This window comes from Rhinatrema bivittatum, chromosome 14, assembly GCF_901001135.1.
Source record: "Rhinatrema bivittatum chromosome 14, aRhiBiv1.1, whole genome shotgun sequence".
Taxonomy (NCBI): domain Eukaryota; kingdom Metazoa; phylum Chordata; class Amphibia; order Gymnophiona; family Rhinatrematidae; genus Rhinatrema; species Rhinatrema bivittatum.
Window position 1 is genome coordinate 11,291,414 of NC_042628.1, and position 27,198 is coordinate 11,318,611.

A 27,198-nucleotide genomic window follows, 5' to 3' on the forward strand; every position below is an offset into this window, starting at 1 on the left:
AAGTGTGAGATTTCAGAAATTTCAACAGCTGAGTAGGACACACACACACACACACACACACACAAAAAGCCTTATTAGTTACTAACTTAAACATAGAAACTACATCATATGACCCTGAACAATCTACAGTAAAACCAAAAGTTATTAATAGAGCAGAGCTCTGTCTATGTTTTGATGTGATTTCATGCTAACATACTGAAGGACAGCAGATAAAGACCAAAATGATCTATCTAGACTGCTCAGCAAGATTTTGAGAGTTTCTGACTTAAAACTGCTATTGCAGCCAGAATGAGTGCTGAGAAAGGAAAAAAGAAATTGTGAGGCAGGCTAAAATCTTCTTTGGATCAATCCAGGAATCCAAACAATAATTATAATTATTCTGTTGCTACATTTTCACTTGCTCTTCTCTAGGATAGAACATAGGAATTCAGAAGAGATGAACGGGACTTGAATTTGAACAATCTATAAATGTAGACACCACAAAATCTACAGCTAATCCCGATGTTAAACTTCTGCACTTGCAGCAAAAAATAAGATATTTTGGAAGCAAGTTTTAATTATAAAATGTTAAGTGTAACAGAACAAAAAACTGACAGGGACCATGTGCATATCTTAAGCAACAAAAACAGAGCTGTTTAGAAATTGTCTCTGCCTTCAACGCTACACAAAAACTACAAAAAGTGACCTGCTGCGCCAGCAGGACTCCAAGCAAGCCATGGAGTTAAGACATCATCACGTGGAGGTCCAGCTGAACTTGGCCGCTGCAACTGCATTTCTTAAACATCTGGCTCATTTTGGAATTCATCCCAGATGCTGAATGTTAAAAATCAAGCTCAACCACGCCTCTAGAAAAGATTCCTGTGTGTGGATCGTTCTCGCGTCTGAAATAAATCTGCAACCCGGAAACCCAGGGAACATGGCAAGATTGCAGCTGGGGCCTGGGAAACACAAGCAGCCCCCATCTCCTGCCATACTGAAGGGCTCCCCCCATTCACAAGGCTTTGGCTAGCTTCCTATCAACCATGCCACTCGTGCACATAAAAATGTGTATCTCTGAAAACAAGGGCCGTTTTCAGAGAGGTGAAGAAAAACACGTATGAAGAGACATTTTGTACTGCCCGAGATTTCAAGGATTATTCGAAAGCAGTAGTTAGGAATAATCTGCGAGGATGAAACGATAATGTAACTATTGACTGGAAAACAGTGCAATCTCTCTTTGTTATTTCACAGCTGTTGCTGGTCCTGCTCCCTCTTTTGAAATAAAAATTGCCAAGGTTATAACAGAGCAGGCGGCACTGAGTCTAGGTCATTTTCCTCGATTGTTAAACATCTTCCTTGAACATGAAAGAATATCCTAGGCCTGTAACCTCTGCTGTTAGGACAGTAGATAATCTACTGGTCAGAGGAATGGAATGGGAAACAGGAGCCCAGGGTTCAAATTCTGATTCTCCCACTTTCATCCTCTGGCACCTCAGATGGACTATTTGGAGCAGGAACGTTCATCCATTTGAAATCTATCACACAGCGGTCTTAAAGCATTTTATAAATGCCGAAATAAAATACAATAGCGTCACAATCCCAGTAACGTCTTATTGTTTTTCCAAAGATAAATTAGAGAAGAAAAAAAAAATGTGCCGTGTCGAGTGGGACCAAAGGTCAATGGAAGACAGCACCTGTCTCTGACAGTAGCCAATCCAGTTCACAAGTGTCCGGCAGATGCCAAACAGTAAAGCCATTCCCAGAGTTAAGCGATAGCTTTCCCAAGGCTTATGGACTGTTCCTTCAGGAACTTTCTCCAAACCCCTTTTAATCCTTAACTAGGCAAGATGAGTTGATCACATCCTACAGCAACAAATGTGTGCACTGAGTGAAAAAACTCGTTCTTGGATTTGTTTAAAATCTGCTCCGTATTACGGTAGTTGCATAGAGTGCTCTAAGGTCATGGTACTACTGAAAGGATAAATAACCATCCAACCCCAATCATTTCCTAAACTTCCATCATATGCCCTTCTCAGTGACCTCGTCTTCAAGCTGAAGAGCTGTAAATTGTCTCAGCCTTTCTTCATAAGGAAGCCATTCCATCCCCTTTATCAATTTTGTTGCCCTTCTCTGTACTTTTCTATTTCTGTAATTTTTTTTATTTTTTATTTTTTTAGATGGAACAACTAGAAGTGCACACAGTACTCAAGGTACAGTCACATGATAAGCGAGAGGCATATATTTTGCATTGCTTTCCGAATAATTCCCAACATTCTATTTGACTGCTGAACGCTGAGCATTTCGATGGCATTGTCGACAATGACTCCAAGATCCTTTTACTGGGTGGCAACTCCTAATATGGAACTTATAGTTAGGATTATTTTTATGTGTATCATATTGCACTTGTCCAAATTAAATTTCATCTGACATTTAGGTGCCCCTCGTACCCTAATTTTGCAAGGTCCTACTGTAGTATTAACTTCCGGGAACAAGTGTTCCTGGGTAACATTGGATCTAGCTAATGTCAAAACATAATGGCACAGTCCACAATGATAGAAATCATACCGATACAGGTTTATATTAAAATACTGCACCATATACATGCTGAGAACAAGAAAATTGCTTTTCATTTTAAAGTGATTTTCTCAGAAATTCAAAACATGGTCCAACCATGAAAACATCTGCACTCTCCTTGGCGGATCTCCAACCTCATTGCCAAGCTCACTGGTGATCCATGTGGCATTTTCTAGATAAGCCTAACACAGAGGCCTGAAGAAAACCTCCAAAGGACAATTTAAAACGTAAGGTACTTTCTCCTCCTGAGGATGTGTAGCACTATAAAATGTTAGTGCCATATACCACTAGTACTATTTCAACCTGACGTAAAATTGTCTCTACCCAACATCTCTTTTTCCCTCTAAAAGGAAAGGGCAAAGAGCCTGTGGGATGACACTAGCTCCAGGGCTTTATATGGTGATTTCCCCCAAAATACAAGTGAGGCCATCTCTGTATATCATGAGTTATGCACCCGTTTGTCTGCGTTGTAAACAAAATGGCTCATGGATGGAGAAACAGCAGAAATCCTTAAAATTCTTCCGAGCTCGGCTGGGGAGGGACTCCCACACAATAGCGACACCTAGTCTATGGCGGAGACTGTCACCATAACAGTGGAGCTGTGTGAAAATGGGGGAAACCCTGCCACTGTATGCCTTGGGATTATCGAGCCATACAGGAGAGGTCTTTGTGTTCTAGTACCCTTCCTGCCCACCCCTACATTTGATCTATAAATATAAACCTCTGCGTTTCTTCATAAGAACATAAGAATTGCCATACTGGGTCAGACCAAGGGTCCATCAAGCCCAGCATCCTGTTTCCAACAGTGGCCAATCCTAGTCACAAGTACCTGGCAAGTACCCAAACATTAAATAAACTCAAGCGACTACTGCTTAATAATTAATAGCAGTTTATGGATTTTTCCTCTAGGAACTTATCCAAAACTTTTTTAAACCCAGCTACACTAACTGCACTAACCACATCCTCTTCTGGCACATTTCAGAATGAAATGAATGTGCCCAATACCTTCATCCTGTCCGCCTGTACAGATGGCATGAGCTGTGTGAACAAAGCTAATTTCTGGGATGCAGCCAGCATTCCACTCTCCAACTTATTGTTACGAGATTTACTGTCCCGCTTCTGCTTGTTTCAGTAAAAAAACGAAAAGTCTGAAAGACAAATGAGGTGGCGGAAACATCACAAAAGTATTTAACGAAGGTTCATGATGCTGTAGCCCCAATACAGATTACTTCCACTTCAGCAGGAAGCCCAAAAGAGCAGGAAGAAAGCGTCAGGCAAAAAAATTTTTAAAAAGCTATAAAAATACATTTGTGAGTCAAGAAAAACAGAACGACCCTGGCAATTGTTCCCCAGGTTCCTCTTTCTCTTTGGGTATTTTGTTTGACTATTAACAATGATGTGGTATAAGAATGCTGTATGGTTTCTCAATGCAATCAATACTTCTATAACGTTCTCACAAAACTACATGAAAAAGACATTTGGTCGCTGGCTGTGCTCTTAAGGCCTCCAACATGCTGCACTGCACGGTGAGGCAGGTATCTCTGGCACCCTCCAGCACAGCGGATACCACCTCTGTAATTAATCAGCCCGGTGAACTAAATCTCCACAATCGGGAAATGGAGAGAAGCAAAACATGAACAGGACACTGAGCTGCAAGAGCTATTCTTTAATTCAACCACCCCTCCTCCTCTACAACATACGCTGCATTAAATATTTTTTTTAAATATATTAATTTTGTAAAAAATAGTAATAAAAGCAATTGAATGAGACAAGAACATCTCCTGTTAGCAAACGACGAGTTACAGAAAACCTTTTCAAGTCCCAGAATTAGTAGCAGTATCTTTAAGTCCTGTGGTACAGAAATATGGGGGAAAGCAGTAGAAAAAAAATTTATATACCTCTTTTTAATAATCCCTGACAAAAAAAAAGTCATGGAAGTTGTTAAGGTGGCTGACTAATTTTTGGCATTTTAGAGGGTTTTTTTTCCCCCCTGTCCTGTTTCAGTCTTGTAACAGATTCTCTGGCTTTGGATATCCAAAGAGAACAAAATCAGCTTCATAAAGCTTGTACAACTGCTGTCGCCAATACAAAGGGATTCTTGCAAACCAATCCTCCTCCCAACTGCTGGCGGTCTTGTTCCTATAGCTGGGAGGGAAACGGACGAGCGTATCCACACCAAGAAGCGTCAGCAGCTGTACCGCGTCCTCATCCAACGTCTCCAGCTTGCCGACGAAGTCATACTCAATCTGGCATGGGTGGCAGAGGCGGTACGCCTGCCGCCAGTGCTCATTGAATGGCCTTTCCTTCTCCGTTAGAGGGTCCAGTAGATACTGGATGAAGTCGCCAAATGAGGGCTTCATGCCGACAGAGAATGCTTCACCGACCGAGGATGGCACATTTGTGTGGTTGGAATAGAGTTTCAACATAGGCACGGCAAAGCTGCGGTAGAACTCCTCATTCTCCAGTTCAAACTTGCTGCGGAAGGCAGAAATAAGGCGCACGAAGGGGTCCCTGACGAAGAGGAATTTGGTGTACTTCTTAAGTTTGATCTTCATTAGATGGCGTGAAAACTTCCCGTAGCGCTGCCAAAACTTGTTGAACGTCAAGTGAGTGCTTTTATTGTGGACTTGCTTCCGGGGGATGTTCAAAGGGTCGTGATAAGGGATTCCCTGGTCAGAGAGGCTCTCACTCAAGACAATCATTACCCGCTTCCAGTTAGTGCATGCCACCTTTGGTACGTAGCAATAAATAATGCCATGGCGGTCATCTACAATCAAGTGGTCCAGTTCTCGGTTGGGAATATCATCAAAGGAACGCTCCTTCCATGGGAAAGTAAAGCTGGAGTTTGCGCAGAACTGGCGCAGTGTACGTTTCCTCTCAGCCTGCACCTTTTCTTGGTCAGGTTTACCTTTGGTGTCACGGGAAGACCAATCGTAACCTCTCATGCTCTCCTCTAAGCTGCCTGAAATAGGCTTGCTTGATGTCTGCAGGAGTGGCTGATCAGTCTTTGTGTTCACCTGTCCATTTTGTGTTAAAGTCAAGTTAAAAAACATGTCTAGAAACTCATCTATGTCAGACAAGGCAGGTTTTTCTTCATTCTGGGCAGAAATGGGAAGCACTGGAGGAGAGAAAGGCTTGGTTAGGGAAGTGTGTAGGTAAAGGTGAGCTGTCCCCACACTATCCCAGTACACAATGATCAAAAGAATCATGAAGACAGACCCCAGTGCCACTGACAGGCGGAAGAGTTGAGATTTGGTCATTCTGTCTTCTCCAAATAGCTGGATCCTCCCTCATTCACTTAAAGTCTTGCAGGAGGTCCCTGGATCCATCATTGTGCTGCTTCAAGAAGCCTACAAATATATAAACAGTTTGGGGAAAAAAAAAAAAAAGATTTAGTAAGTGTCTTTTAAACAGGCAAAAAAAAATGTGATATGCACTGAGCAGCATACAAGAAATGTTTTGCTTATCTAGCACGTGCATAACCGCTTGCAATTCCACGTGGATGGCTAGAGAACACAATTCGTAATCAAGAATGCAATTAAAGTATAATTTCGTAGCAATGGTAGCATGTTGCTGTGTCAGTCTGATGAGAAACATTGAAATAAAAGGTCAACAGTACACTGTAGGTGGTACCTTTGCATTGGACAAACTTGTGACCATCTTTTAAGGGCTATGCCCCTTCATCAGGAATCATGGAGCAGAGTCCTCATAGACACAAATACATTATCCAATACAAAGGTCTCACCTATAACCTATGTATTGACCCTTGTTTCATGGAAACTGTAACAAGAGTGAAAGAAATGCACTTCTGTCAGCCCATCGGGCTGCTCACTGGGAGGGGATCCCAAAGCTGGGCTCCATTTCAGGCAGAAAGGTTGCAGGACCACATCCAGACAAAAAGAAAGATCTGCAACTTATGAAAAGGCACTGGGTGCAAGAAGGATGGGATGTTGCATACACAATAAAACAGCAGACTGCCAGTAAAGACATCTGCACTGCAGAAATTCCTACAAGCAGGAAGCACAATGTGGCCTATTATCTAAACCAGCCAGATTTTCACTGCTGCAGGCTGGAAAAACCTGATTCTCACAACTGTGCAAGGTCCAGATTCGCTACTAATTTTTAAAAGCATGAAAGCAGAGTGGGTGCCATGCAAACCAAACCAGCAGCCCAGTGACTGCCACGGCTCTCTGTGCTTCTTAAGACCATAAAATGTCGAATATATTTTGGTGTCAGTTGTCCTACTAAAGGGAATTAATAAAATCTATTTGTGCTCTTACAGGACTTGTAAAGTTCTTTTCAGTTATGACTTAGAGAAGTCATAAAATCTCAGGAGCGCACAAATTTGCAACTTGGGAGACCGCAGTGAATTCTGGAGTTCTGTAGCAGAGCTGTTTTATTTACATTTTAATCTCAGCAATTCTCACAAATGTGCACTGGGGAATATTAAATCCATGTAAGTCCCTGAAAGGAGTCTAAAATCTGTAATGGAAGCAAGGATGGACAGGCAAGGGCATGAGCGCCTTGCTGCTGTTCCTGGCTCTCTTCGGGGTTCGAAAACCCTGAACTTAATCCTGTAAAGCTTGCATAACCAATTCTGCTGCCCAGGACCTACAAACAGGTCTGTTTCTGAAGTAAAGTAACATAAGCAAATTAGCCATATCTGCATATAAATAACACCAACTGTATCCCAAAATGGATCGTGAACATTCATTGTTGACACTAAAGACTCTGAAAAGTTCACAGTCTCTAGTAGAAAGAACTGGCCTGCCTTGCTTTTAAGAGACATTTTTAAATTAGTAAAATGGAGAAATTAATTACCTGATAATTTCGTTTTCCTTAGTGTAGACGGATGGACTCAGGACCAGTGGGTATAGTGTACTCCTGCTAGCAGTTGGAGACGGATCAGATTTCAGTCTGACGTCAGCCCCTAGTACATATACCCCTGCAGGAAGTGTGGCTCTTCAGTATTCTCCCCGAAAAGCATCGTGGATATATGTGTGGCTGACTAATTTTGGATAACTTGAATAACTTCATAACTTGAATAACTAGATTAACTTTATAACTTGACAAACTTGAATTACTTGAATTGGTTCAATTGGCTATAGCTGGAAACGGCCAGAGCCCTCAACCGGGAAATGTCGACACCCGGTAGGGTGGGTGTCCTAGACTGAAGGAGAGCATTGCTTACCCTTGATTCCCTCGCTCTCGGAGCTGTCCCCCGAGAATTCCCAGAGTAACGGCAGCCGTGGGCGGGATGCTGAGTCCATCTGTCTACACTAAGGAAAACGAAATTATCAGGCAAGTAATTTCTCCACCTTTCACGATGGCACTATCGGGTGCGAAAGCCGGCAGCGATAACACCGCGGTGATGCGATCGCTGCCGGCTTTCACAGGCCCCCCCCCCCCACTTCGCCCCTCCCCCCGTTACCGCTGAATTCAGAGAGGCTTGCGCCGTTGGAAAATCCAGCCCTAAGTTTGTATCTGAGGCAACGGAGGGTAAAGTGACTTTCCCAAGGTCACAGAGAGAGACGGTGGGCTTTGAACCCCACATTCCCAGTTTCATACCCCACTGCTCTAACCACTAGGCTGCTACTCCACTCCACTATGACAACAGAGCTAGTGCTCCAAATCTGTAGGTCTCAAAGGCACTGAACATATTTTAGGGCCTTAGGAACCATGGCTTGTTTATTTTAAGCAATTGTTTTGAAATCCTATGGAGATTTCTTCTCTGCACTTAACAGTAGATCATCTCGTCGGGTTCTTAGTGGCGATGGAATCCGAATTACCTGCATGGAGCAGTCTTGGTTACAGCCCTAACATCCACAAGCATAGGGGTGGCTAGATATTTGGGATATTAGCCTCAATAGTTTTGGTTGCTGTTTTTATATTATTCCAGCGGCTTGATGGTGAGACATGATAGGGGATCCTGGATGTTGGATTAAGGATGGCAGTAGCCTACTGGTGAACGTGGTGGAGACTTAACATTGTAACTGAATGTAAATATATTTAAACCTTGGGGCTTTTTTTTATCTGCCATCATATTGTGTGTTTATAGTTTTATTATAACTCACCTAAATTCTTGTTCGATTGTGTATTTAAATCCAAATAAATGAAATTAAATGTTGTTTCTCTGACAGATATAAGGGCAGTGGCAGGAACAGGGTTGAGAGGTTGAGAGAGAGGGGGCAGTTGATGGTGTTTTAGGTAGGGGCGGTTCTGTGCTCATCTACCCAGAATGATGGAAACCAGAGAGGAAGACAACTGGGCACATCGATCTCCTATGCTATTTTGTTAACCATGTTAAGACCCCGTCCATTTGCCGTTCAGCAATGTACAAGTTAGTTCCCCTCCTCTCCTATATAGGAACTAACAAAATGTTTAATTGTAGCAATGGAAGAAAAGGACAATGTAAGAGCTTTAATGCATTGTGTCCAGTTTAATATCCTCTTTCCACACAGTGCGGAGTTACCCTCTCTGGAAATTTAATTTATTTATTTATTTAAGTTCTTTTAATGTACCGATGCTCAAGACAAGGTCTTATCTTACCGGTTTGCAATAAACTAGGGGGGTGAACCAGTTAAACCAGTTAACACTGAAAGCGAAAGTTACACATTACAACAGGGAATGTATAACAAGGCTTTTTAGAGGAAAATAAGGGATAGATTAACAATTTCTAACTGGTGAGCAGTGCATGTAAGCAGAGAGCAGTTGCGTACATGGTAAAATTATATACAATATACACAGAGTAGTCGATTAGGCCAGTTATATGAGAGCGTAGTTAGCCGGAAAACAGTTCCTTTGTGAGGCGGAAAAGAGGACGCAACTGAGGGGTGTTGGTCCGTGTGGATTACCATAAGGCTTCTTCAAGGAAATGCTTGGGCGAACAGCCATGTTTTTAATTTTTTCCTAAATGTGATATGACAATATTCCTGGCGGAGATCTGGTGGGAGAGCGTTCCAGTGAAGCGGACCAGCAGTTGATAGCGCTCGTTTTTCAATTGCGTTGTGTATAGCTGATTTGTTAGGAGGAACCTGTAGGGAGCCTCTGTATGCAGATCTGGTTGGTCTTGCTGAGGAGTGTAGTTTGAGGGGTATGGTGAGTTGGAGAGAGGATTGCTGAAATATGGTTTTGTGAATGATAGTCAGTGTCTTGAAGAGGATTCTGTAGCGGATGGGTAGCCAGTGAAGTATTTTTAGAATCGGTGTGATGTGGTCCATACGGCGAGAGTTTGTGAGGATCCTGGCTGCAGCGTTCTGCAGCATCTGAAGAGGTTTGGTAGACGAGGCCGGGAGACCAAGCAGCAGCGCATTACAATAATCAATCTTTGAGAATAGTATGGCCTGAAGGACTGAGCGGTAGTCATGGAAATGTAAGAGAGGTCTTAACTGTTTTAGGACCTGTAGTTTATAAAAGCCTTCTTTGGTGGTGTTGTTGATGAATTTTTTAAGGTTCATTCTGGAGTCTAGGATGGCTCCAAGGTCTCTCACTTGATTTACTAGAGGTGTAATTGGGGTGTTGGCTAGTGGGTTATTATCATTGGGGGAGATGACCAGCAGTTCAGTCTTGGACGTATTGAGGACAAGGCTGAGGCTTGTGAGAAGGAGGTTGATAGCATGCAGGCAGCTTTTCCAATAGTTTAGAGATGTTGAATAAGGTCGGTGAGAGCGAGGAACCCTGGGGGACACCTTGTTTGGACGCTACAGGGGGAGATTCTTTGTTGATTATTTTTACTTTGTAGTATCTGTCGCTTAGAAAGGATTTTAACCAGAGGAGTGCAGAGCCTGAGATGCCTATTTCTATCAGACGGTTGATGAGGATTGAGTGGTTAACTAAGGTAACAACTTTGTTGTTGCTGTTCTGATCCATTGGCTTCCTCCCAGTTTCTTAGGTTGAGATTACAGGATAGCCCCACTGGCTGCACGCTTTCAGTGACTCATCTGATCGTCTCCACCCACCCCCCTAGGAGAAGCACCGTGAGGTACTCTCTCAGCTCCTGCTGGCCCAGGATACCAGAACGCTAGGCTGTGGAGAGAGGGCATCTCCTGTTGCAGGAGAATAAATCTGTTTTGAGAAATGAGGTAAGGGATTTTAGTCCTTCCTCTTGGGGTTTCTAATAGTCCTGCTTCTTATTGATAAATTCTGACTACTGGGACTGTACACTTGAGATGCATTCGTTCTGCATGAGGCCACTGCAGTCCTTAGCCTGCTCTGGCTTTCGTTCTTGTTACAGTCGCTGTTATGGTGTCGTCTTGGAAGTTTCTGCTGATTAGTATAATACCATACCTTCCCTGAGAAGGCAAGCAATTTATTTCCTGTTGCTAAGAACATGAGAAGAGTGAATTGATGGCATTCACCTTTGTCACTCAAGTCACTTCAGCAGTGGAATGAGTCTGAAACAACCCCATTGAAATGTCCTCTCTCCAGTGCCTTTAAAAAATAAATTATTAAGTGTCTTGAGAATGGAGGGATGGAGATTTGATTTATTTTTACTATCTTTGTTTTCACTATCAAAGAGGCACATGTGACTCCCTGTCCGCTGGGTTCTGTATTGCTCTTCTGGTGGGGATTTCTCTGAAGTAGGGAGCATTGCAACTCCAGCATGGGTCCTGGAGGAAAATCTAATGAACCAAGCAGTCTTGGCTCTCGGTAGTTCTGTTTAGGGATTGGCTGGCAAAATGTGAAAAAGGAGAAAAAAAACAAACCAATTTCTAGTGCTGTCTGCTGCGGCTGCCAAGGCAGTCTGTCTGCTGCATTCCATCTCTGTGCAGGGTTGCAGAGAGCCAGAGAATCTGTGGGCTCCCCTTGCCGTGTCAGTCAGAAAGCAGCGTTTACTGCAGGCTTGGAGCAGGACATCTGTAGCGAAGGGCAGCATACTGGTGCCGAACAGACCTTGCACGAATTTCCAGGCTCCATTAAGCATTTTTTCTGGCATGGTAAAGACTTTTTTATTGTTCTGCTTTCAGCCGTGTTGTTGTGGGAAGTTCCTTTAGCCACGAGCTCCAGCAGTGTCTGATGTCCCAGAACGTTGCATTAGAACTCGATTTCTTTTTGACCAGAGCCAAGCAATGTTACTGCTGTATGTTGAAAATAGAATCTCTCCCCTTTTTTCTTCGCTTATAGTTGCTATAATTTTCCGGCTAATTGTGCAGTAGAGGTTATTATACTCTTAAGACAGTTTCTCTTTGCTTGTGACTGAGATTTCAGAGAGCCATCCAAAGGCGAAGGGAGGGGGGTGGTGGAGATGGAGCATGATCTACCTGCTTTTGCGGTTGGGAGCATTAAGCAGTTTTCCTTTATTTTATTTATTTATTTAAAAATATTTCTATACCGTCTTTTCAAACGAATTTGACCAAAACGGTTTACAAAAATCCAAATTATAAAAAAAACAAAATAACCAAAAAAAATTACTTTAAATAAAACTATAAAATAAAATAAATTAAAACCAAGTTTAACAAAAAATAAAAGAAGAAAATAGAAAGAAATAAAATACAGTATATCATTATAATCCCTACTCCTTTAAGTATGACTATACTATTTTTTAACAAAACAAGTAAAAAGCCAGAGAAAACAAAATAATAAGCCTTAGAAGCCTGTAACTAATAGACCGGAGCACTGGTAGATGTGTAATCAGGCAATCAATAGAAGCATATGATATGTATCTTATTGAGATTAGGTGTTCAAATTGTCAAGATCACCGAATGCAATCTTAAATAAATGAGTTTTTACTGCCTTCTTGAATTCACTATGACTGGTAATTTGCCTCAAAGTGTTAGGCAGTGAATTCCACAGCAAGGGTCCTGCCACTGAGAAGGCTCTTTCTCTGGTCATAAGGCGAGAAGCCTCTTGGTGCGTTAGGTATTCATTTTTTCCGTCTGCTGGAAAGGTGTAAAAATTCAGTCTGCTACTTTTTGGTTCTTGCCCTATGTCCTCTGAATGGATTCACGGCCCCTGGGAAGTTTTAGTGTGGCAGAACAGTTTTTTGTGTATCAGAAGAAAATAACACCAGCTCGTGTCAGACGTTCGCATAGTCAGATGCTGTTTATACTTCTCTTAGAAAGTATCTCTCTGCCCCTGAGTCTCGGTGTTGTTATATTCCAGTGCCAGGTTTCTCCTAAGCAGAGAACTGACATCTGTCACCCAGGCACTTGCAATAGATATTTTCTTGCTGTACCTACAAGATATGTGAAGCAACCAGCCGGTACCAGCGATCATTCACCTCATTATTATACCTAGTATTTTGAGTATACGGGCTCTCTGAAATATTGCAGTTGATGGGAAACAATCTGTGGTTGTACTGGTTCCTGCCCACCTTGCTCACAGAAAATGATCCAAAATCCCTAACAAGCCACAATATTGAAAGGAATTCTCCTTCTCGGGTGCACCTCTGTGCCCCTCTCTGTCTTTCTGGTACTGGGGGAAATTGTATACTTCTCTTAGTTGCCTTGGTATTCGACTTCAGAAGTCACCCTGACCCAACTCAGACCTGGGCTGCTCCCACCCTGTGCTCCATGAGCAGCCAACCATGTAGGAGGGAGAGGGTTGGAAGGAGATGAAACTTGCTGTGTTGTTTGATTTTGTCAATGTTGTTTTTGGGGTAAATAAACAGTGTATCCTGAAGATGAGTTTGCATTTGTTATACTCTGCTAATAAAATGTTGAAACATAAAATGTTTTGATGTGAAGAGATCACAGTCAAGACACTCTGAAGTGCCAACAATTAAAACAAGTTGGAAAGAGAGTTATGCATTGCATCGCACAGAGGAGAATTTGGAATTCAGGTGGTCACAAAACAGGACCAATCCAAACCAAACCTGGGAGTTCCCCAACTTTTGTTGAACAACCAGCATACCGATTTTCAAGCAAATGGGTATGATGGTTACACTGCTGTGACATGTATGCCTACAGACAGACAAAGACATGGACCAATCATTGACAAAGGCATTTAAAAAAAATACAGTAACAGAGATGAAAAACCTGGCACCCACTAAAACTAAATGAAATGACATGGTAGTTCAGCTTGGAGAAGAGACGGCTGAGGGGGGATATGATAGAGGTCTTTAAGATCATGAGAGGTCTTGAACGGGTAGATGTGACTCGGTTATTTACACTTTCGAATAATAGAAGGACAAGGGGGCATTCCATGAAGTTAGCAAGTAGCACATTTAAGACTAATCAGAGCAAATTATTTCACTCAACGCACAATAAAGCTCTGGAATTTGTTGCCAGTTGATGTTGTTAGTGCAGTTAGTGTAGCTGAGTTCAAAAAAGGTTTGGATAAGTTCTTGGAGGAGAAGTCCATTAACGGCTATTAATCAAGTTTAGAATAGCCACTGCTATTAATTGCATCAGTAGCTTGGGATCTTCTTAGTGTCTGGGTAATTGCCAGGTTCTTGTGGCCTGGATTGGCCTCTGTTGGAAACAAGATGCTGGGCTTGATGGACCCTTGGGTCTGACCCAGCATGGCAATTTCTTAACTTCTTATGTTCTTAAAGGGGAAAATAATTACTATATAAGCAGCAATCGCTGTATCAGATTTCCAAAGCAGTCTGGAAGCTCACAGTGATGGGAAATTTAGCTGGCATTAACAGACCACTGCTGTGTAAAGTCTTATACTGTGGGTCTTTGCTGGCAAAGGCAGATCATTATTTTGTTCAATAGAAGATTACAGCTTATTTGTATAACGTAGATCAATCTGGTCATCCAGCCTCTTCAGAAAGCAGCACATGTGATCTTACATAAAAAATGGCTAATTTACCTGTTTGATCACCATTTCAACCATTGTACTGCTCCCAAGGCTCTGACACAGAAAACTATTGGAGATGGGACAACAGCATGCAATATCAATGAAAGAGAAGAGCTCAATACTCAAAGCCAACAGTCATTGCTTGGCAAGACTGGTGGAAACTTTAATAATTATAATCAAATGCAGCATTTGTTTTCTAGCCAAAAATGAAAAGGTGATGCAGGTGGCAGGGCCGGAAGAGACCAATTTCCATCCAAGCAGGCGAGGAGCACCAACTTCATTTATTTCAAGCATTGTACCTGCAGAGGCAGCATAATGCACACTCAACATGACCCTGCCAAAACGCTTCTCTGGATGGAGTCCAGCACTTGTTTCTGATGCTCTCTGAAAACGTTCCAGTGCTCTCTCACACACCATCTGGTCCGTAACCTCGACAAGGCCGAAGAAAGAAAATAAAAACGTTCTGCTTTTCAATAATTTCTTATTTTTACCTTTGCACTGCATCTTATTAATGCTCCAATCCCAATCTGGCTCTCGAATGGATAACTTGTGCCTTTCAGGTGCTCTCCCGTCTCTGATGCTCCACCACTGCATACCTGAAGGGGACTCCCAAAGACTGCATCAAGCTGTCCGTTAACTTCAGCTCCACCAGCTACTTTTTTCCTTAAAAAAAACCCAAAAACAAACAAACCCAAAAAACATGGGGTCAGACTGCAAAACCTTCTTAAGCAGAACTCTCTCTTTGTAACATAATGAAAACCACTTATATGCAAAGAATATGAACTGATCTGTTGGAGTATAGCTTTCAAAGGCTAGTCTCCGATGTATCGAGTTAGCCCACCAAAAAGGGTTCCCCTTCAGCTTGTTTGATGACTATGTTTCACATCACTGGATTTTATTTTGATTTGTGATGTAAACCGATATGAAGCTCCCACAAATATCGGTATATAAAAGTGAATACATAAATAAAATAAATGACTTTCATTTCTACGCATGCAAAGAACCAAAACCAAGTGAGATTCACTTAAGGAAATAAATCAGATGTGTGAATGTTAACAGATTATTCAAATAATGCAAAGCCTATTCAAACTGCATCTTATTTCAAGACATCCAGCGCCTATGCTTCTTCACAATACTCCATTAGCATTGCAATTAAATTCAGTGTTTAAGGTCATAGAAACAGAAATGACACAGAAAAGGACCAAATGGTCCATCCAGTCTGCCCTGCAAGCTTATGGCAGTAACTGCTGGCCATACGAGCCACCTTTATAATTATCAGTTTCCCAGACTTCAAAGTCAGGGCCCCTTGCTGGTTGCTGTCTGAGTTCAATTCCCCGTTACCTCTGGTCGTTGAAGCAGAGAGCAATGCTGGAGTTGCATCAACAGCATTAAGGATTATCGGTTAAGGGTAGTAACCGCCGTATCAGCAAGTTACTCCCATGCTTATTTGTTTTCCCAGACTTTTTGCTTCAGGGACTAGCCTTCTTGATATCTTTTGTTCTTTCATAGACAAAAAAAAAAAAAATAATTTGACACCTGTTTCAGGTAAAATGATCAAAGCTCAACATGTTAAAGTCAGAGTTAACACCCTTGTTAAAGCTGTCCCATATCACGGCTATGAATGCTCAGTTTGTCTCCATGTTTTAAACTGTGCAGATCAATTTCTCTTCCTCATGAAAACTATTTTTTTTTTAGACACAAACTTTAATCCGAGTCCTCGCAACAATGTACGGTTCAAGTCTTCTTTTTGAGAGCGCCAGGAAAGTTTGGTAGTATTACAGATATGAAGCAACGTGCAAGGGCCCCTAATAATGAATAATTATTCACCTCTATAGCGCTACGTGATGTACACAGCGCGCTGCTTGCAGCAGGGAATAAGACTGGGGAAGATTAACATCAGAAAGAGTAGAGGTAGAGGAGCCACAGGAAATAAAAAATCTACTGACCTGAGGTAATGCTACGGTGTGAACCTCTTGACCAGTTGGGGTTGGGAGTGTCCTCTGATGCAACTGGGAAATATACCCAGATGGACTGCAATCTCCCCAGTACATGGTTGGCTGCTCATGGAGCACAGGGTGGGAGCAGCCCAGGTCTGAGTTGGGTCAGGGTGACTTCTGAAGTCAAATACCAAGGCAACTAAGAGAAGTATACAATTTCCCCCAGTACCAGAAAGACAGAGAGGGGCACAGAGGTGCACCCGAGAAGGAGAATTCCTTTCGATATTGTGGCTAGTTAGGGATTTTGGATCATTTTCTGTGAGCAAGGTGGGCAGGAACCAGTACAACCACGGATTGTTTCCCATCAACTGCAATATTTCAGAGAGCCCGTATACTCAAAATACTAGGTATAATAATGAGGTGAATGATCGCTGGTACCGGCTGGTTGCTTCACATATCTTGTAGGTACAGCAAGAAAATATCTATTGCAAGTGCCTGGGTGACAGATGTCAGTTCTCTGCTTAGGAGAAACCTGGCACTGGAATATGACAACACCGAGACTCAGGGGCTGAGCAATTCTTTCTAAGAGAAGTATAAACAGCATCTGACTATGCGAACGTCTGACACGGGCTGGTGTTATTTTCTTCTGATACACAAAAAACTGTTCTGCCACACTAAAACTTCCCAGGGGCCGTGAATCCATTCAGAGGACATAGGGCAGGAACCAAAAAGTAGCAGACTGAATTTTTACACCTTTCCAGCAGACGGAAAAAATGAAATCCTAACGCACCAAGAGGCTTCTCGCCTTATGTACTCAAAGGAAAACTGCTTAATGCTCCCAACCGCAAAAGCAGGTAGATCATGCTCCATCTCCACCACCCCCCTCCCTTCGCCTTTGGATGGCTCTCTGAAATCTCAGTCACAAGCAAAGAGAAACTGTCTTAAGAGTATAATAACCTCTACTGCACAATTAGCCGGAAAATTATAGCAACTATAAGCGAAGAAAAAAGGGGAGAGATTCTATTTTCAACATACAGCAGTAACATTGCTTGGCTCTGGTCAAAAAGAAATCGAGTTCTAATGCAACGTTCTGGGACATCAGACACTGCTGGAGCTCGTGGCTAAAGGAACTTCCCACAACAACACGGCTGAAAGCAGAACAATAAAAAAGTCTTTACCATGCCAGAAAAAATGCTTAATGGAGCCTGGAAATTCGTGCAAGGTCTGTTCGGCACCAGTATGCTGCCCTTCGCTACAGATGTCCTGCTCCAAGCCTGCAGTAAACGCTGCTTTCGGACTGACACGGCAAGGGGAGCCCACAGATTCTCTGGCTCTCTGCAACCCTGCACAGAGATGGAATGCAGCAGACAGACTGCCTTGGCAGCCGCAGCAGACAGCACTAGAAATTGGTTTTTTTTTTTTGCTCCTTTTTCACATTTTGCCAGCCAATCCCTAAACAGAACTACCGAGAGCCAAGACTGCTTGGTTCATTAGATTTTCCTCCAGGACCCATGCTGGAGTTGCAATGCTCCCTACTTCAGAGAAATCCCCACCAGAAGAGCAATACAGAACCCAGCGGACAGGGAGTCACATGTGCCTCTTTGATAGTGAAAACAAAGATAGTAAAAATAAATCAAATCTCCATCCCTCCATTCTCAAGACACTTAATAATTTATTTTTTAAAGGCACTGGAGAGAGGACATTTCAATGGGGTTGTTTCAGACTCGTTCCACTGCTGAAGTGACTTGAGTGACAAAGGTGAATGCCATCGATTCACTCTTCTCATGTTCTTAGCAACAGGAAATAAATTGCTTGCCTTCTCAGGGAAGGTATGGTATTATACTAATCAGCAGAAACTTCCAAGACGACACCATAACAGCGACTGTAACAAGAACGAAAGCCAGAGCAGGCTAAGGACTGCAGTGGCCTCATGCAGAACGAATGCATCTCAAGTGTACAGTCCCAGTAGTCAGAATTTATCAATAAGAAGCAGGACTATTAGAAACCCCCAAGAGTAAGGACTAAAATCCTTTACCACATTTCTCAAAACAGATTTATTCTCCTGCAACAGGAGATGCCCTCTCTCCACAGCCTAGCGTTCTGGAGCTGAGAGAGTACCTCACGGTGCTTCTCCTAGGGGGGGGTGGGTGGAGACGATCAGATGAGTCACTGAAAGCGTGCAGCCAGTGGGGCTATCCTGTAATCTCAACCTAAGAAACTGGGAGGAAGCCAATGGATCAGAACAGCAACAACAAAGCTGTTACATTAAATTTCCAGAGAGGGTAACTCCGCACTGTGTGGAAAGAGGATATTAAAATGGACACAATGCATTAAAGCTCTTACATTGTCCTTTTCTTCCATTGCTACAATTAAAAATTTTGTTAGTTCCTATATAGGAGAGGAGGGGAACTAACTTGTACACTGCTGAACGGCAAATGGACGGGGTCTTAACATGGTTAACAAAATAGCATAGGAGATAATGGCACACGAGGATCGATGTGCCCAGATGTTTTCCTCTCTGGTTTCCATCATTCTGGGTAGATGAGCATAGAACCGCCCCTACCTAAAACACCATCAACTGCCCCCTCTCTCTCAACCCTGTTCCTGCCACTGCCCTTATATCTGTCAGAGAAACATTTCATTTCATTTATTTGGATTTAAATACACAATCGAACAAGAATTTAGGTGAGTTATAATAAAACTATAAACACACAATAGGATGGCAGATAAAAAAAAAAGCCCCAAGGTTTAAATGTGTTTACATTCAGTTGCAATGTTAAGTCTCCACCACGTTCACCAATAGGCTACTGCCATCCTTAATCCAACATCCAGGATCCCCTATCATGTCTCACCATCAAGCCGCTGGAATAATATCAAAACAGCAACCAAAACTATTGAGGCTAATATCCCAAATATCTGGCCACCCCTACCTATGCTTGTGGATGTTAGGGCTGTAACCAAGACTGCTCCATGCGGGTAATTCGGATTCCATCGCCACTAAGAACGCGACGAGATGATCTACTGTTAAGTGCAGAGAAGAAATCTCCATAGGATTTCAAAACAATTGCTTAAAATAAACAAGCATACAGAGAAGTGAAGTCTGAAACTTTTTTCCATTAAAAAAAAAATTTAAAAAAAAGATATTGGGCAAAACACTTATAGAGAGGTAAGGGGCAAGGAGACTGTAAGTGCCAGTAAGGGATGGGTCACATCTCCATGGGTGCTAAGGAGACAGGGTTTGGGCTAAGATCACTTATAAACCAAGATAGGAGCACTAAATTTTAAAGAGGTTACAAAACCCCTGAATTCTCTTTCAAATAATGTGCGCATTATGCACTCCAAAAGAGTTAAGAAATTAAAAGTAATTATGGAAAAATACAGAAACTCGTGCTAAAAAACAAATATGGAAAATACAGGTGAACCTCCCAGTTAAAGTAAATACCATAAAACTGGAAATCTTGGGTAGTGTCCTGGGCTGGACAGAAAGATAAATATTTCTATAAATACTGCCATTCAAAGTCTGCGCTGCAGAGCAGCAAAAGCTTCCACGTCAAAAGGAAAAATATAAAAAAAGAGCAATAATCCACGCCCTTAACAACAAGATCGAAAGACAGGAAGTGTCCCAAGCCCTGGACGCTATTTCGAATGTGCTGTGTCATTTCTGTAAGAACAAGCAGCAGCACGAAGACTGTTACAAGTACAGGGGAAAAATCAAAGCTAAGCAGTCATCCTTACTGGCAATTCTGAGGCCCATTTACAAAGCCTCCAAGGTTCTGCCTCCTCCCGCCCCTAGAAATCAGTCCTGAGTACCCCGAGCTTGGATGCCGTCTTCTCAGCCGGAGCGGATCTGAATGCAGAACGATGTGAACATTCCTGACTTAAAGGCAAGGTTGCGGAGAGATGCTAATCAAAGCTACAGATAGCAGGAAATCCTTCCTGCATCGCCCATTCTGCAGTCCAGTTGCTTCAGTGTACGTTTACAAGTCACACAGGACTTATAATTAACAAAACAAACTAAAATTGGACACCAATAACCCCTTGACAATTTCTTTCCAAAAAAAAAAAAAATGCAGTTACGGTCTGAGATCATCTGCTGTGTCAGCACAGGTGTCCAGTCATACAATCTCTCTCCTCAATCAGACAGGCTCAGGACCTGCCTCAACTCTATACTCTCTCAAATCTGCCCCATGTCTTGCATCCCCAAATATACGTTATATGCACTGTGTACCTCCATGCTCTCATTACCCTCTGCTTATTAATTGCTAGCTGGAATTTGTCTATTATATCTTGAGTCTCTGTGGTAAATATCTCCTTTTTCACATTTATTGTTCTCAGGAAACTTACACCCGGTTGGGAGTTTATGTCCAGGCAGAAAACAGAATGGCCTTGATAATATTTGAGAAATGAGATCACCAATAAATAGGATAAAACACAGACCAGTTGCACCGAACCAGTTCATGTGACTATTCTAACCTATACAAATTCAGGAGACTCTCGCCTCTGCTCATACTGAAAAAATATCCCTGTTGGAAAGAGACTTGGTGAAGGTTTCGTCTGTTCACAACACTGTGATCCAAGATAACTCCGTAATGTGCTGAAGATTAGAGTCACTAGAGAACTTTGCAAGATATTACATTTTACAGTGGTCTCAACGGCGTCCCCTTCAGAACTTTTTAAGACCTACATGAAAGATGATCTGGGGCTTTCTCTTCCATTGATTCGTAAGGCCTATTATTTCTTTCCATCTAAAAGGTCCAATGAAGCAGGTGTCGCTCAAGCCGCATTGAACTCTGGAGGGGAATCTCTGGGTAGCTCTATTATTCTTGAGACTACAACAGAAGATATGTCACATAGATCTACCTTAATTGTGACTCTCTCTTCTAATTTTGATCGGGTGGCTGGCTTCGGATTTTTCCTGGGTCACTCAGGCGCACAGGAAAGCCTCTCTCGGTATGCAACAAGAGGTTATTGATCTGGGGGCTCGGTTCTTTTTGCGGTCTTCATATAAATGTATCGTTAATTTTTCCTCAGAGAAATTTGTTTTCCTAGATCCTATTCAGCTTAGATCTTTTATAAATTCTCAAGCTCCTGCTCAAGTCTAATATGGGGTTTTCTATTCTATAGAGGGGTATTTAGGTTTGGGTTGGCTCTTTCCTGTCTTGTAATATGTTGGAAGGATGCTCTCACTGGAAGATAGTTATTTCCTTAATAATGAAGATTTTTTTTTCTTTTTCTTGTATTTTACTCCCTTTCTGGATCCTTCTCTCCTTATGGTGGTCTGTTACCAACTGACTAAAAATTTTTGGTCTAGATCTTCCCTTTTTCCTGTGAATGTTACCATGTTATTGCTTTTACTGTTGCAAGTTAAGGCTTGTATATTATATTTAAAATAAATGAAAAAAGTTAAAAAAAAAAAAGATGCACACTCTGCCTTCTACAATGCTTACCACTTCTCTTGATGTCACAACCTCTACCTACTGTAACAATGTCGGGCAGCTTGAAATCCTTGTACACCAATTAATCCTTTATATATTTATTTTAGGCATTCCAAATATCTACCTTCCTACTGTTTTTCAAATTAATGTGCTGGTTTATAATCAAAAAAGTTCTTCTTTGAACTGCCACTATTTGTTATAGAAGGAGCTAATGCCCATTGCATTCACTGTCAAGTGTGAAACAGTGATTTGATAAATAAATGTAATGGTTTTCCTTTAAAAAACAAACAAACAAGTGTTTATCAGAATTCACACAACCTCTCGAACCACCACAGAGACAAATATAATTTCTTTTCTCTGCTTGCTAGGAGTTCAGCATTAGAGTTACTTTCTGTGTTTTTCGCATTTCCTTAACTCAGGTCAAGTGTGAGGTTTGCTTCTTTGCCTTTTACTTGAAGAGCTGGTAAGTGGGCAGGGGAGTAAAAAAATCAATTCACACCACACACACAGGAGACTCGTACTGCAGGCACATAAATGTGAAATGTTTACCTGTACTGTCCTTTAGCTCACACGGCAGGAGTGGTAAACCTGCAAATCAGTGGGGTTTTGGTAAATTCACAGAGTCACTGGATTTCCTTTTTGGAGGCTCCAGATTTCTAAGGTGTGTCTGGCACTTGCTCTTTTCATGTTACTTTCTGATTCCACTGTAAATTCCAGTCATGCATATGCACTTTGGTTCCACAAAGCACTTCACAATAGAGATCTAAAACTAAAAAGGGCACAATCAGAATACACTAATAATAAAAAAAATTATATATATAGCCAAATGGTTAATGCTCTGAACTGTAAATAAGAAACTCAAAATAGATTCCTGCACCTTGGGTGCACTCAGCCTCTGTGCAAAGGGAAATCTAACTATTGCTTGTTCGTCATACAAGGAGTTAGCTGCATCATATTAGTGCATCATGTTCCCTTTCTGTCTGCATTTAAATCCAGTTTAAAATAAAAATATTGGTTCTTACCTGCAGTACAAAGATCAGTCCAGACTCCTGGGTTTTGCCTTCCTGCCAGCAGATGGAGACAGAAAGTTTCACTGACACTGCAGTTGTGTAAAGATTATTTTAGGAAGTTATTTTTAGATTCCCCAGATGATATTGTACATGGAAGTAGTATTAGTTATAGATCAAAAAATTCCCAATAATTGATAAATGTGGATCAATATATGTACACTGCAAATAGCTTAGCATAAGAAGACCTGAAACTTGCATGCTGTCATTTGTTTTTCTTACTAGACTGTATAGTACTAATGAGCTAAAACCAGGATAGTCATTTGTTGTTCGAAGAGATAAACATGATGAAGGCCTACGTTCGAACCTTTTGGGAGTCAGGCACTGCCTGACAGGCAGAACCAGGATCTTTAATTGCCATAGTTTAACAGCTCCAGATGGCTAATGTCAGCATTATGGATGCAAATCAAAACATTTAACTTGCAGATGCTGGAATAAAGCCAGGAAAATTATAATAACAGGAACTATAGTGACAGTGTTTTCTTGGAATGAGCTGTAGACAAAGAGTGAATTGCTGGTTTTGTAGAGTTCCCAGTGTCATAAGCCTTCATTTCGAGGACCACCGTGTTGTAGAGGAAAGGCCTATGATGGGAGTGCCTTAAACTCTCTCTGTTTTATCTGTGTTATTGCAATAACTAATTGTCTAGATTAATCTATGTAATGCTTATGGTGATGTCATGTGCTTACCGCTGACATTTAATTTTGATATTGTTTTTGCTACAATTTATTACTAATTAATCATTATATTTAGTAAACAGTTTTTCTTTTACCAGATTACAGTAGTATGTTCTATGACATAATATATAACCACCCAGCCTAACATTTCACAGAAGTCCCTCAGTACTGACCTGTACCCAAGCCAAGATGACAGTAACAACCATAAATTTCTAAGCAAATTCTCTCCCCTCTAACGAGCCACAAGAAGGTGAACTTGCCCAAAAAGACAATGGAACACTTGTTTCCCAAATTTAACATAAGCGATCATCACTGAAAATCTCCAACTCCGTACTATATACAAAGCAACTGTACAAGCGGTGGATTCCTCCCCCACCCCCCAGTAAATCCTGAAGAGCTACTCAACAGCTCAGGCCTCTTGACCAGAGACTCCTCCTCGGTGCAAGACCCTCTCTGCACCTCTGTGGGACAGAGAATCACAGTCAATAGCTGAGGAGGGAATTCTCTTGCCTCTCCTGCTGACGCTGCTAGGAAATTGAAAATGGCCACCTTTTCCGAGCTGACAAGGAAAGCCTCAACGCTGGTTCCCGTCACCCGTGAGGCTCGTTCTACTGGTGCGGCCATGCTCGATACAGACCTCCCCCAAATGTCACGCCGCTTTTGCCACACATGCACACTGTTCCTTCCCGCACCCACGGCATCACCAGCATCTGAACAGCAAGCAGGGGAACAGTCCCTGAGCACCACGGAGCCAATACACGGGTCTCCTCTGCAAGCAAAGAAGCTGCTGAAAAACCCCATCACTGAATTCCCCGGGCTGCTAAGGTAGCTCCCCACCTCCCTCAGAATCCCGATACTGCACAGATTCCTCTAACTAGTTCCTTGTTCTCTCGGGTTTTTTTTGGGGGAGGGGGGGGTTCACTCTCTTAGTACAAACAGGATGCTGGGCTTGATGGATCCTTGGTCTGACCCAGCATGGCAAATTCTTATGTTCTAATAATTTTCTTTGGTGCAGAGGTTCCAGTTCCAGGGAGCACAGGCCGCGTGGCAGATCAGAAAAGAGCCAGACCACTGGCTTTATCGGACTCCTTTCACCAAATTTTAGCGACACAGCCCAGGGCAAACTGTATAAAAGGGACACTTCCCTGCTCCACTGGGCTTGCAGTACAGAACTGCCAGCAGCTTCTACCGCTGTCTCGTGGAGGATGAGGATCTGGACCACCAGACGTCCACCCCAAAGGCCTCCGGACCAAGCTATCAAAAGGGTCACCGACCCCCATGCTCGTCCACTTCAAACCTGGGGGGATGGCCCCCCCTCCCCCGAGAGGATCCAGAAATTTTGCCTTTTAATCTTTTTTTCTCTTTCCAGATTGCAGGTTTTACACATTTACCATCTGCTGGAGACAGAGAAATACTGAGGGACTACAGTGGCACTCTGGGTTATGTACAGGGTCAGTGATACTTCCTCTGTCTCCATCTGCTGGCAGGGAAGCAAAACCCAGGAGTCTGGGTTAATCTGGGTACGTACAGGAAACTCATCTTTTTGAAAATGCTTTTAAATCCTAAGTACTTCGCTGTAATACAGTTCTTATGGATTTCTTGTTTATGCTAGCACCTGGAGCATGCCTCCCTCCACCCAAAAAAAAAAAAAAAAAGAAAATTAACCTATGGCTATACTTTGGTGCATCTGGATTCACATAGCTACAATGGCATGCTTGGGTTTTACATTTCCATAGCAACTGCAGACCATCAGCTCCTCAGCTGCAAAAAAGTTCTCATTCCATCATTATGAGCGCAAGAACCGAGCGCTATTTGACCCCAGGCATTGGAACAAGGTGGGCCACCCAGACCCTGGCCCCCGCCAACTTTTCATCCTGGCCATCTCTGTAAGTGCTGACTGCCGACCGACACTGAACGGCTCTCTGCATGCTCGTGCTGCTCTCGCAAAACATGCAGATCAGTGCAAGAAATTTTGCGAGACCAGCACGACCATAAAGAGAACCGTGCAGCGTCAATCAGGTCAGCAAGAAAGAATGAGCATTAGGGAATGCAAGCTAGCTGGGGAGTGAGGTCCGTGGCTGCAGGGTGGTGTGGGGTCCGAAGTTGGATGGCTGGGGAGGGAAGAAGGGAGGAGATGATGTGACTAGGTGCTGGACACTGGCTGAGGGGCGGTGCAAGGCTGGATGCTGAAGACTGGCTGGGGAGAAAAGGGTATCAAGCAGGCATGCAGGCTGGGGAAGAGCGCTCCGAGGCTGCAGATAGCAAGCAGCCTTGGAGGAGAGGTCTGAGACTGGCTGGTAGGAGTGGGACTCTGAGGCTGCAGGCTGGCCAGCTGGTTGTGAGAGGTGTGGCAAAGCTAGTTAGGGGGAGGGTCTGTAGAAGGGGATCAAGGGGTGGTTGAGGCTGACTGGCTGGTTGGCTTTGAGAAAGAAGTGGAGGATTAGCCTAGCGGTTAGAGCAACAGGAAACCAAGATTCACATCTCACTTGTGACCGTGGACAAGTCATTTCACTGAAATTGAAAGCCCTCTGAGGACAGGGAAAATACCTACAGTAGCTGAATATAATTCGCTCTGAAGTGGTTGACCAGTCACAAAGGGTGGAGGGGTCAGGGCTGGGAGAACTATAGGTATGACTGACTAGGGAATGAGCCTGCAGGTGGCTGGCTGATGGAGAGAGAAAATGGTTGGGGATAGCCTGCCTGGAGGGAAAAGGAGGAGGGGGAAGCATTGGTTCTCCCTTTTCTCCCACCTACCTTCCCTCTATTTTTCTCTGCCTCCCCACCCCTGGACATGACCCTTTCATCTCTTTCCCCATCCCCAGTCCTTCAGAAGTGGAGTTACAGAATGTATATTGTTTGTCTTGCAGTGACAAGAATGAACCTCACTCATAAGCCAGGGTATGATCGCAGTCGGTCAGATTTATTGCTAGAGTGCTTCATGATGCTTGCATTGTACCAACAGCTTCTTCCTGAGAGCTCAGGTATGGTGTAAGCTTGGAAATTCTTTTTAATCAGATGAGTGGTGCCCAATTAGGGCAGCTCCTGTATCTTTAGGCCACATTTTATTCGTCTCTGATTACATCTATTGGTACTTGGTGATCTTCTCTTGTGCCATACATAGTACAGAATAGTTCCTTACTACTGACACTTCTATTTGTTTTTTGTTTTGTTTTTTGTCATTTTCTCCTTTACCACTAAGCTGGTTTTCTAGCATCAAGATTATCAATGGTTGGCCTTGGAAAAAAATAATTACATTCCGACTTAGGCGAAGAGGACGTGCAAGAAAGAATGACATTAAGTGTCGACCTAAAATAAGGAACTGACCGTGCAAGCTGGGAGGCGGGGCTTGGCTACTCCCCCTCCCCCCCCGGCCAAAAAGGCGTTCTGCTGCCTCGGCCAGGACCCAGCCCCTCAGAGCACTCACGACTCCTCTCGCTCTATCTTTTAAGCCACGCCTCCAGCCCTTCTGTCAGCGGTCCCCTTCCCTCGCCTCACCGACAGCTTTCCGGCAGCGCCCTGCGCACGAGAATTAAGCAAGCAAAGCAATAAGCACGGGACTGCTCTCTGCGGTAAAGTTGGTTAAACATTTCTTACCGCCCTCGGGTTATTCCGTCCGAGCCCAGCGTTGTTTCAGTGCCCAAATCTCGCTTTGCTCTTTACAGCCAGGACAGCCCCACCCCCTCCCATCTCCGGATAGCGGCAGCCCGTGAGGAGCATGCGCACCGCGGTCACTGCGGGAGCGGAAACGGCGCCTGGGCTCCAGGAAGCCCTGGGCGACTTGGGATG

The 27,198-nt window shown here is 43.0% G+C and overlaps 1 protein-coding gene across 5 annotated transcripts; it reads right to left on the reverse strand.

Annotated features, from left to right (window-relative positions):
- Window positions 1-4,199: 4,199 nt before the first annotated feature.
- On the reverse strand, window positions 4,200-27,198 carry CHST12 (carbohydrate sulfotransferase 12). Of its 5 annotated transcripts, XM_029577079.1 has the most exons (5): window positions 27,007-27,198; window positions 22,693-22,734; window positions 22,220-22,439; window positions 14,790-14,961; window positions 4,200-5,903 (listed from the first exon to the last, which is right to left on the reverse strand). In XM_029577079.1, the coding sequence occupies exon 5, from the start codon at window positions 5,811-5,813 to the stop codon at window positions 4,554-4,556; it is 1,260 nt and encodes a 419-aa protein (XP_029432939.1). In that variant the 5' UTR covers window positions 5,814-5,903; window positions 14,790-14,961; window positions 22,220-22,439; window positions 22,693-22,734; window positions 27,007-27,198; the 3' UTR covers window positions 4,200-4,553. The 5 variants fall into 5 exon arrangements, with proteins under 5 accessions (XP_029432939.1, XP_029432938.1, XP_029432936.1 ...); XM_029577078.1 differs by lacking the exon at window positions 22,693-22,734 and having other exon boundaries at window positions 22,220-22,433; XM_029577076.1 differs by lacking the exon at window positions 22,693-22,734.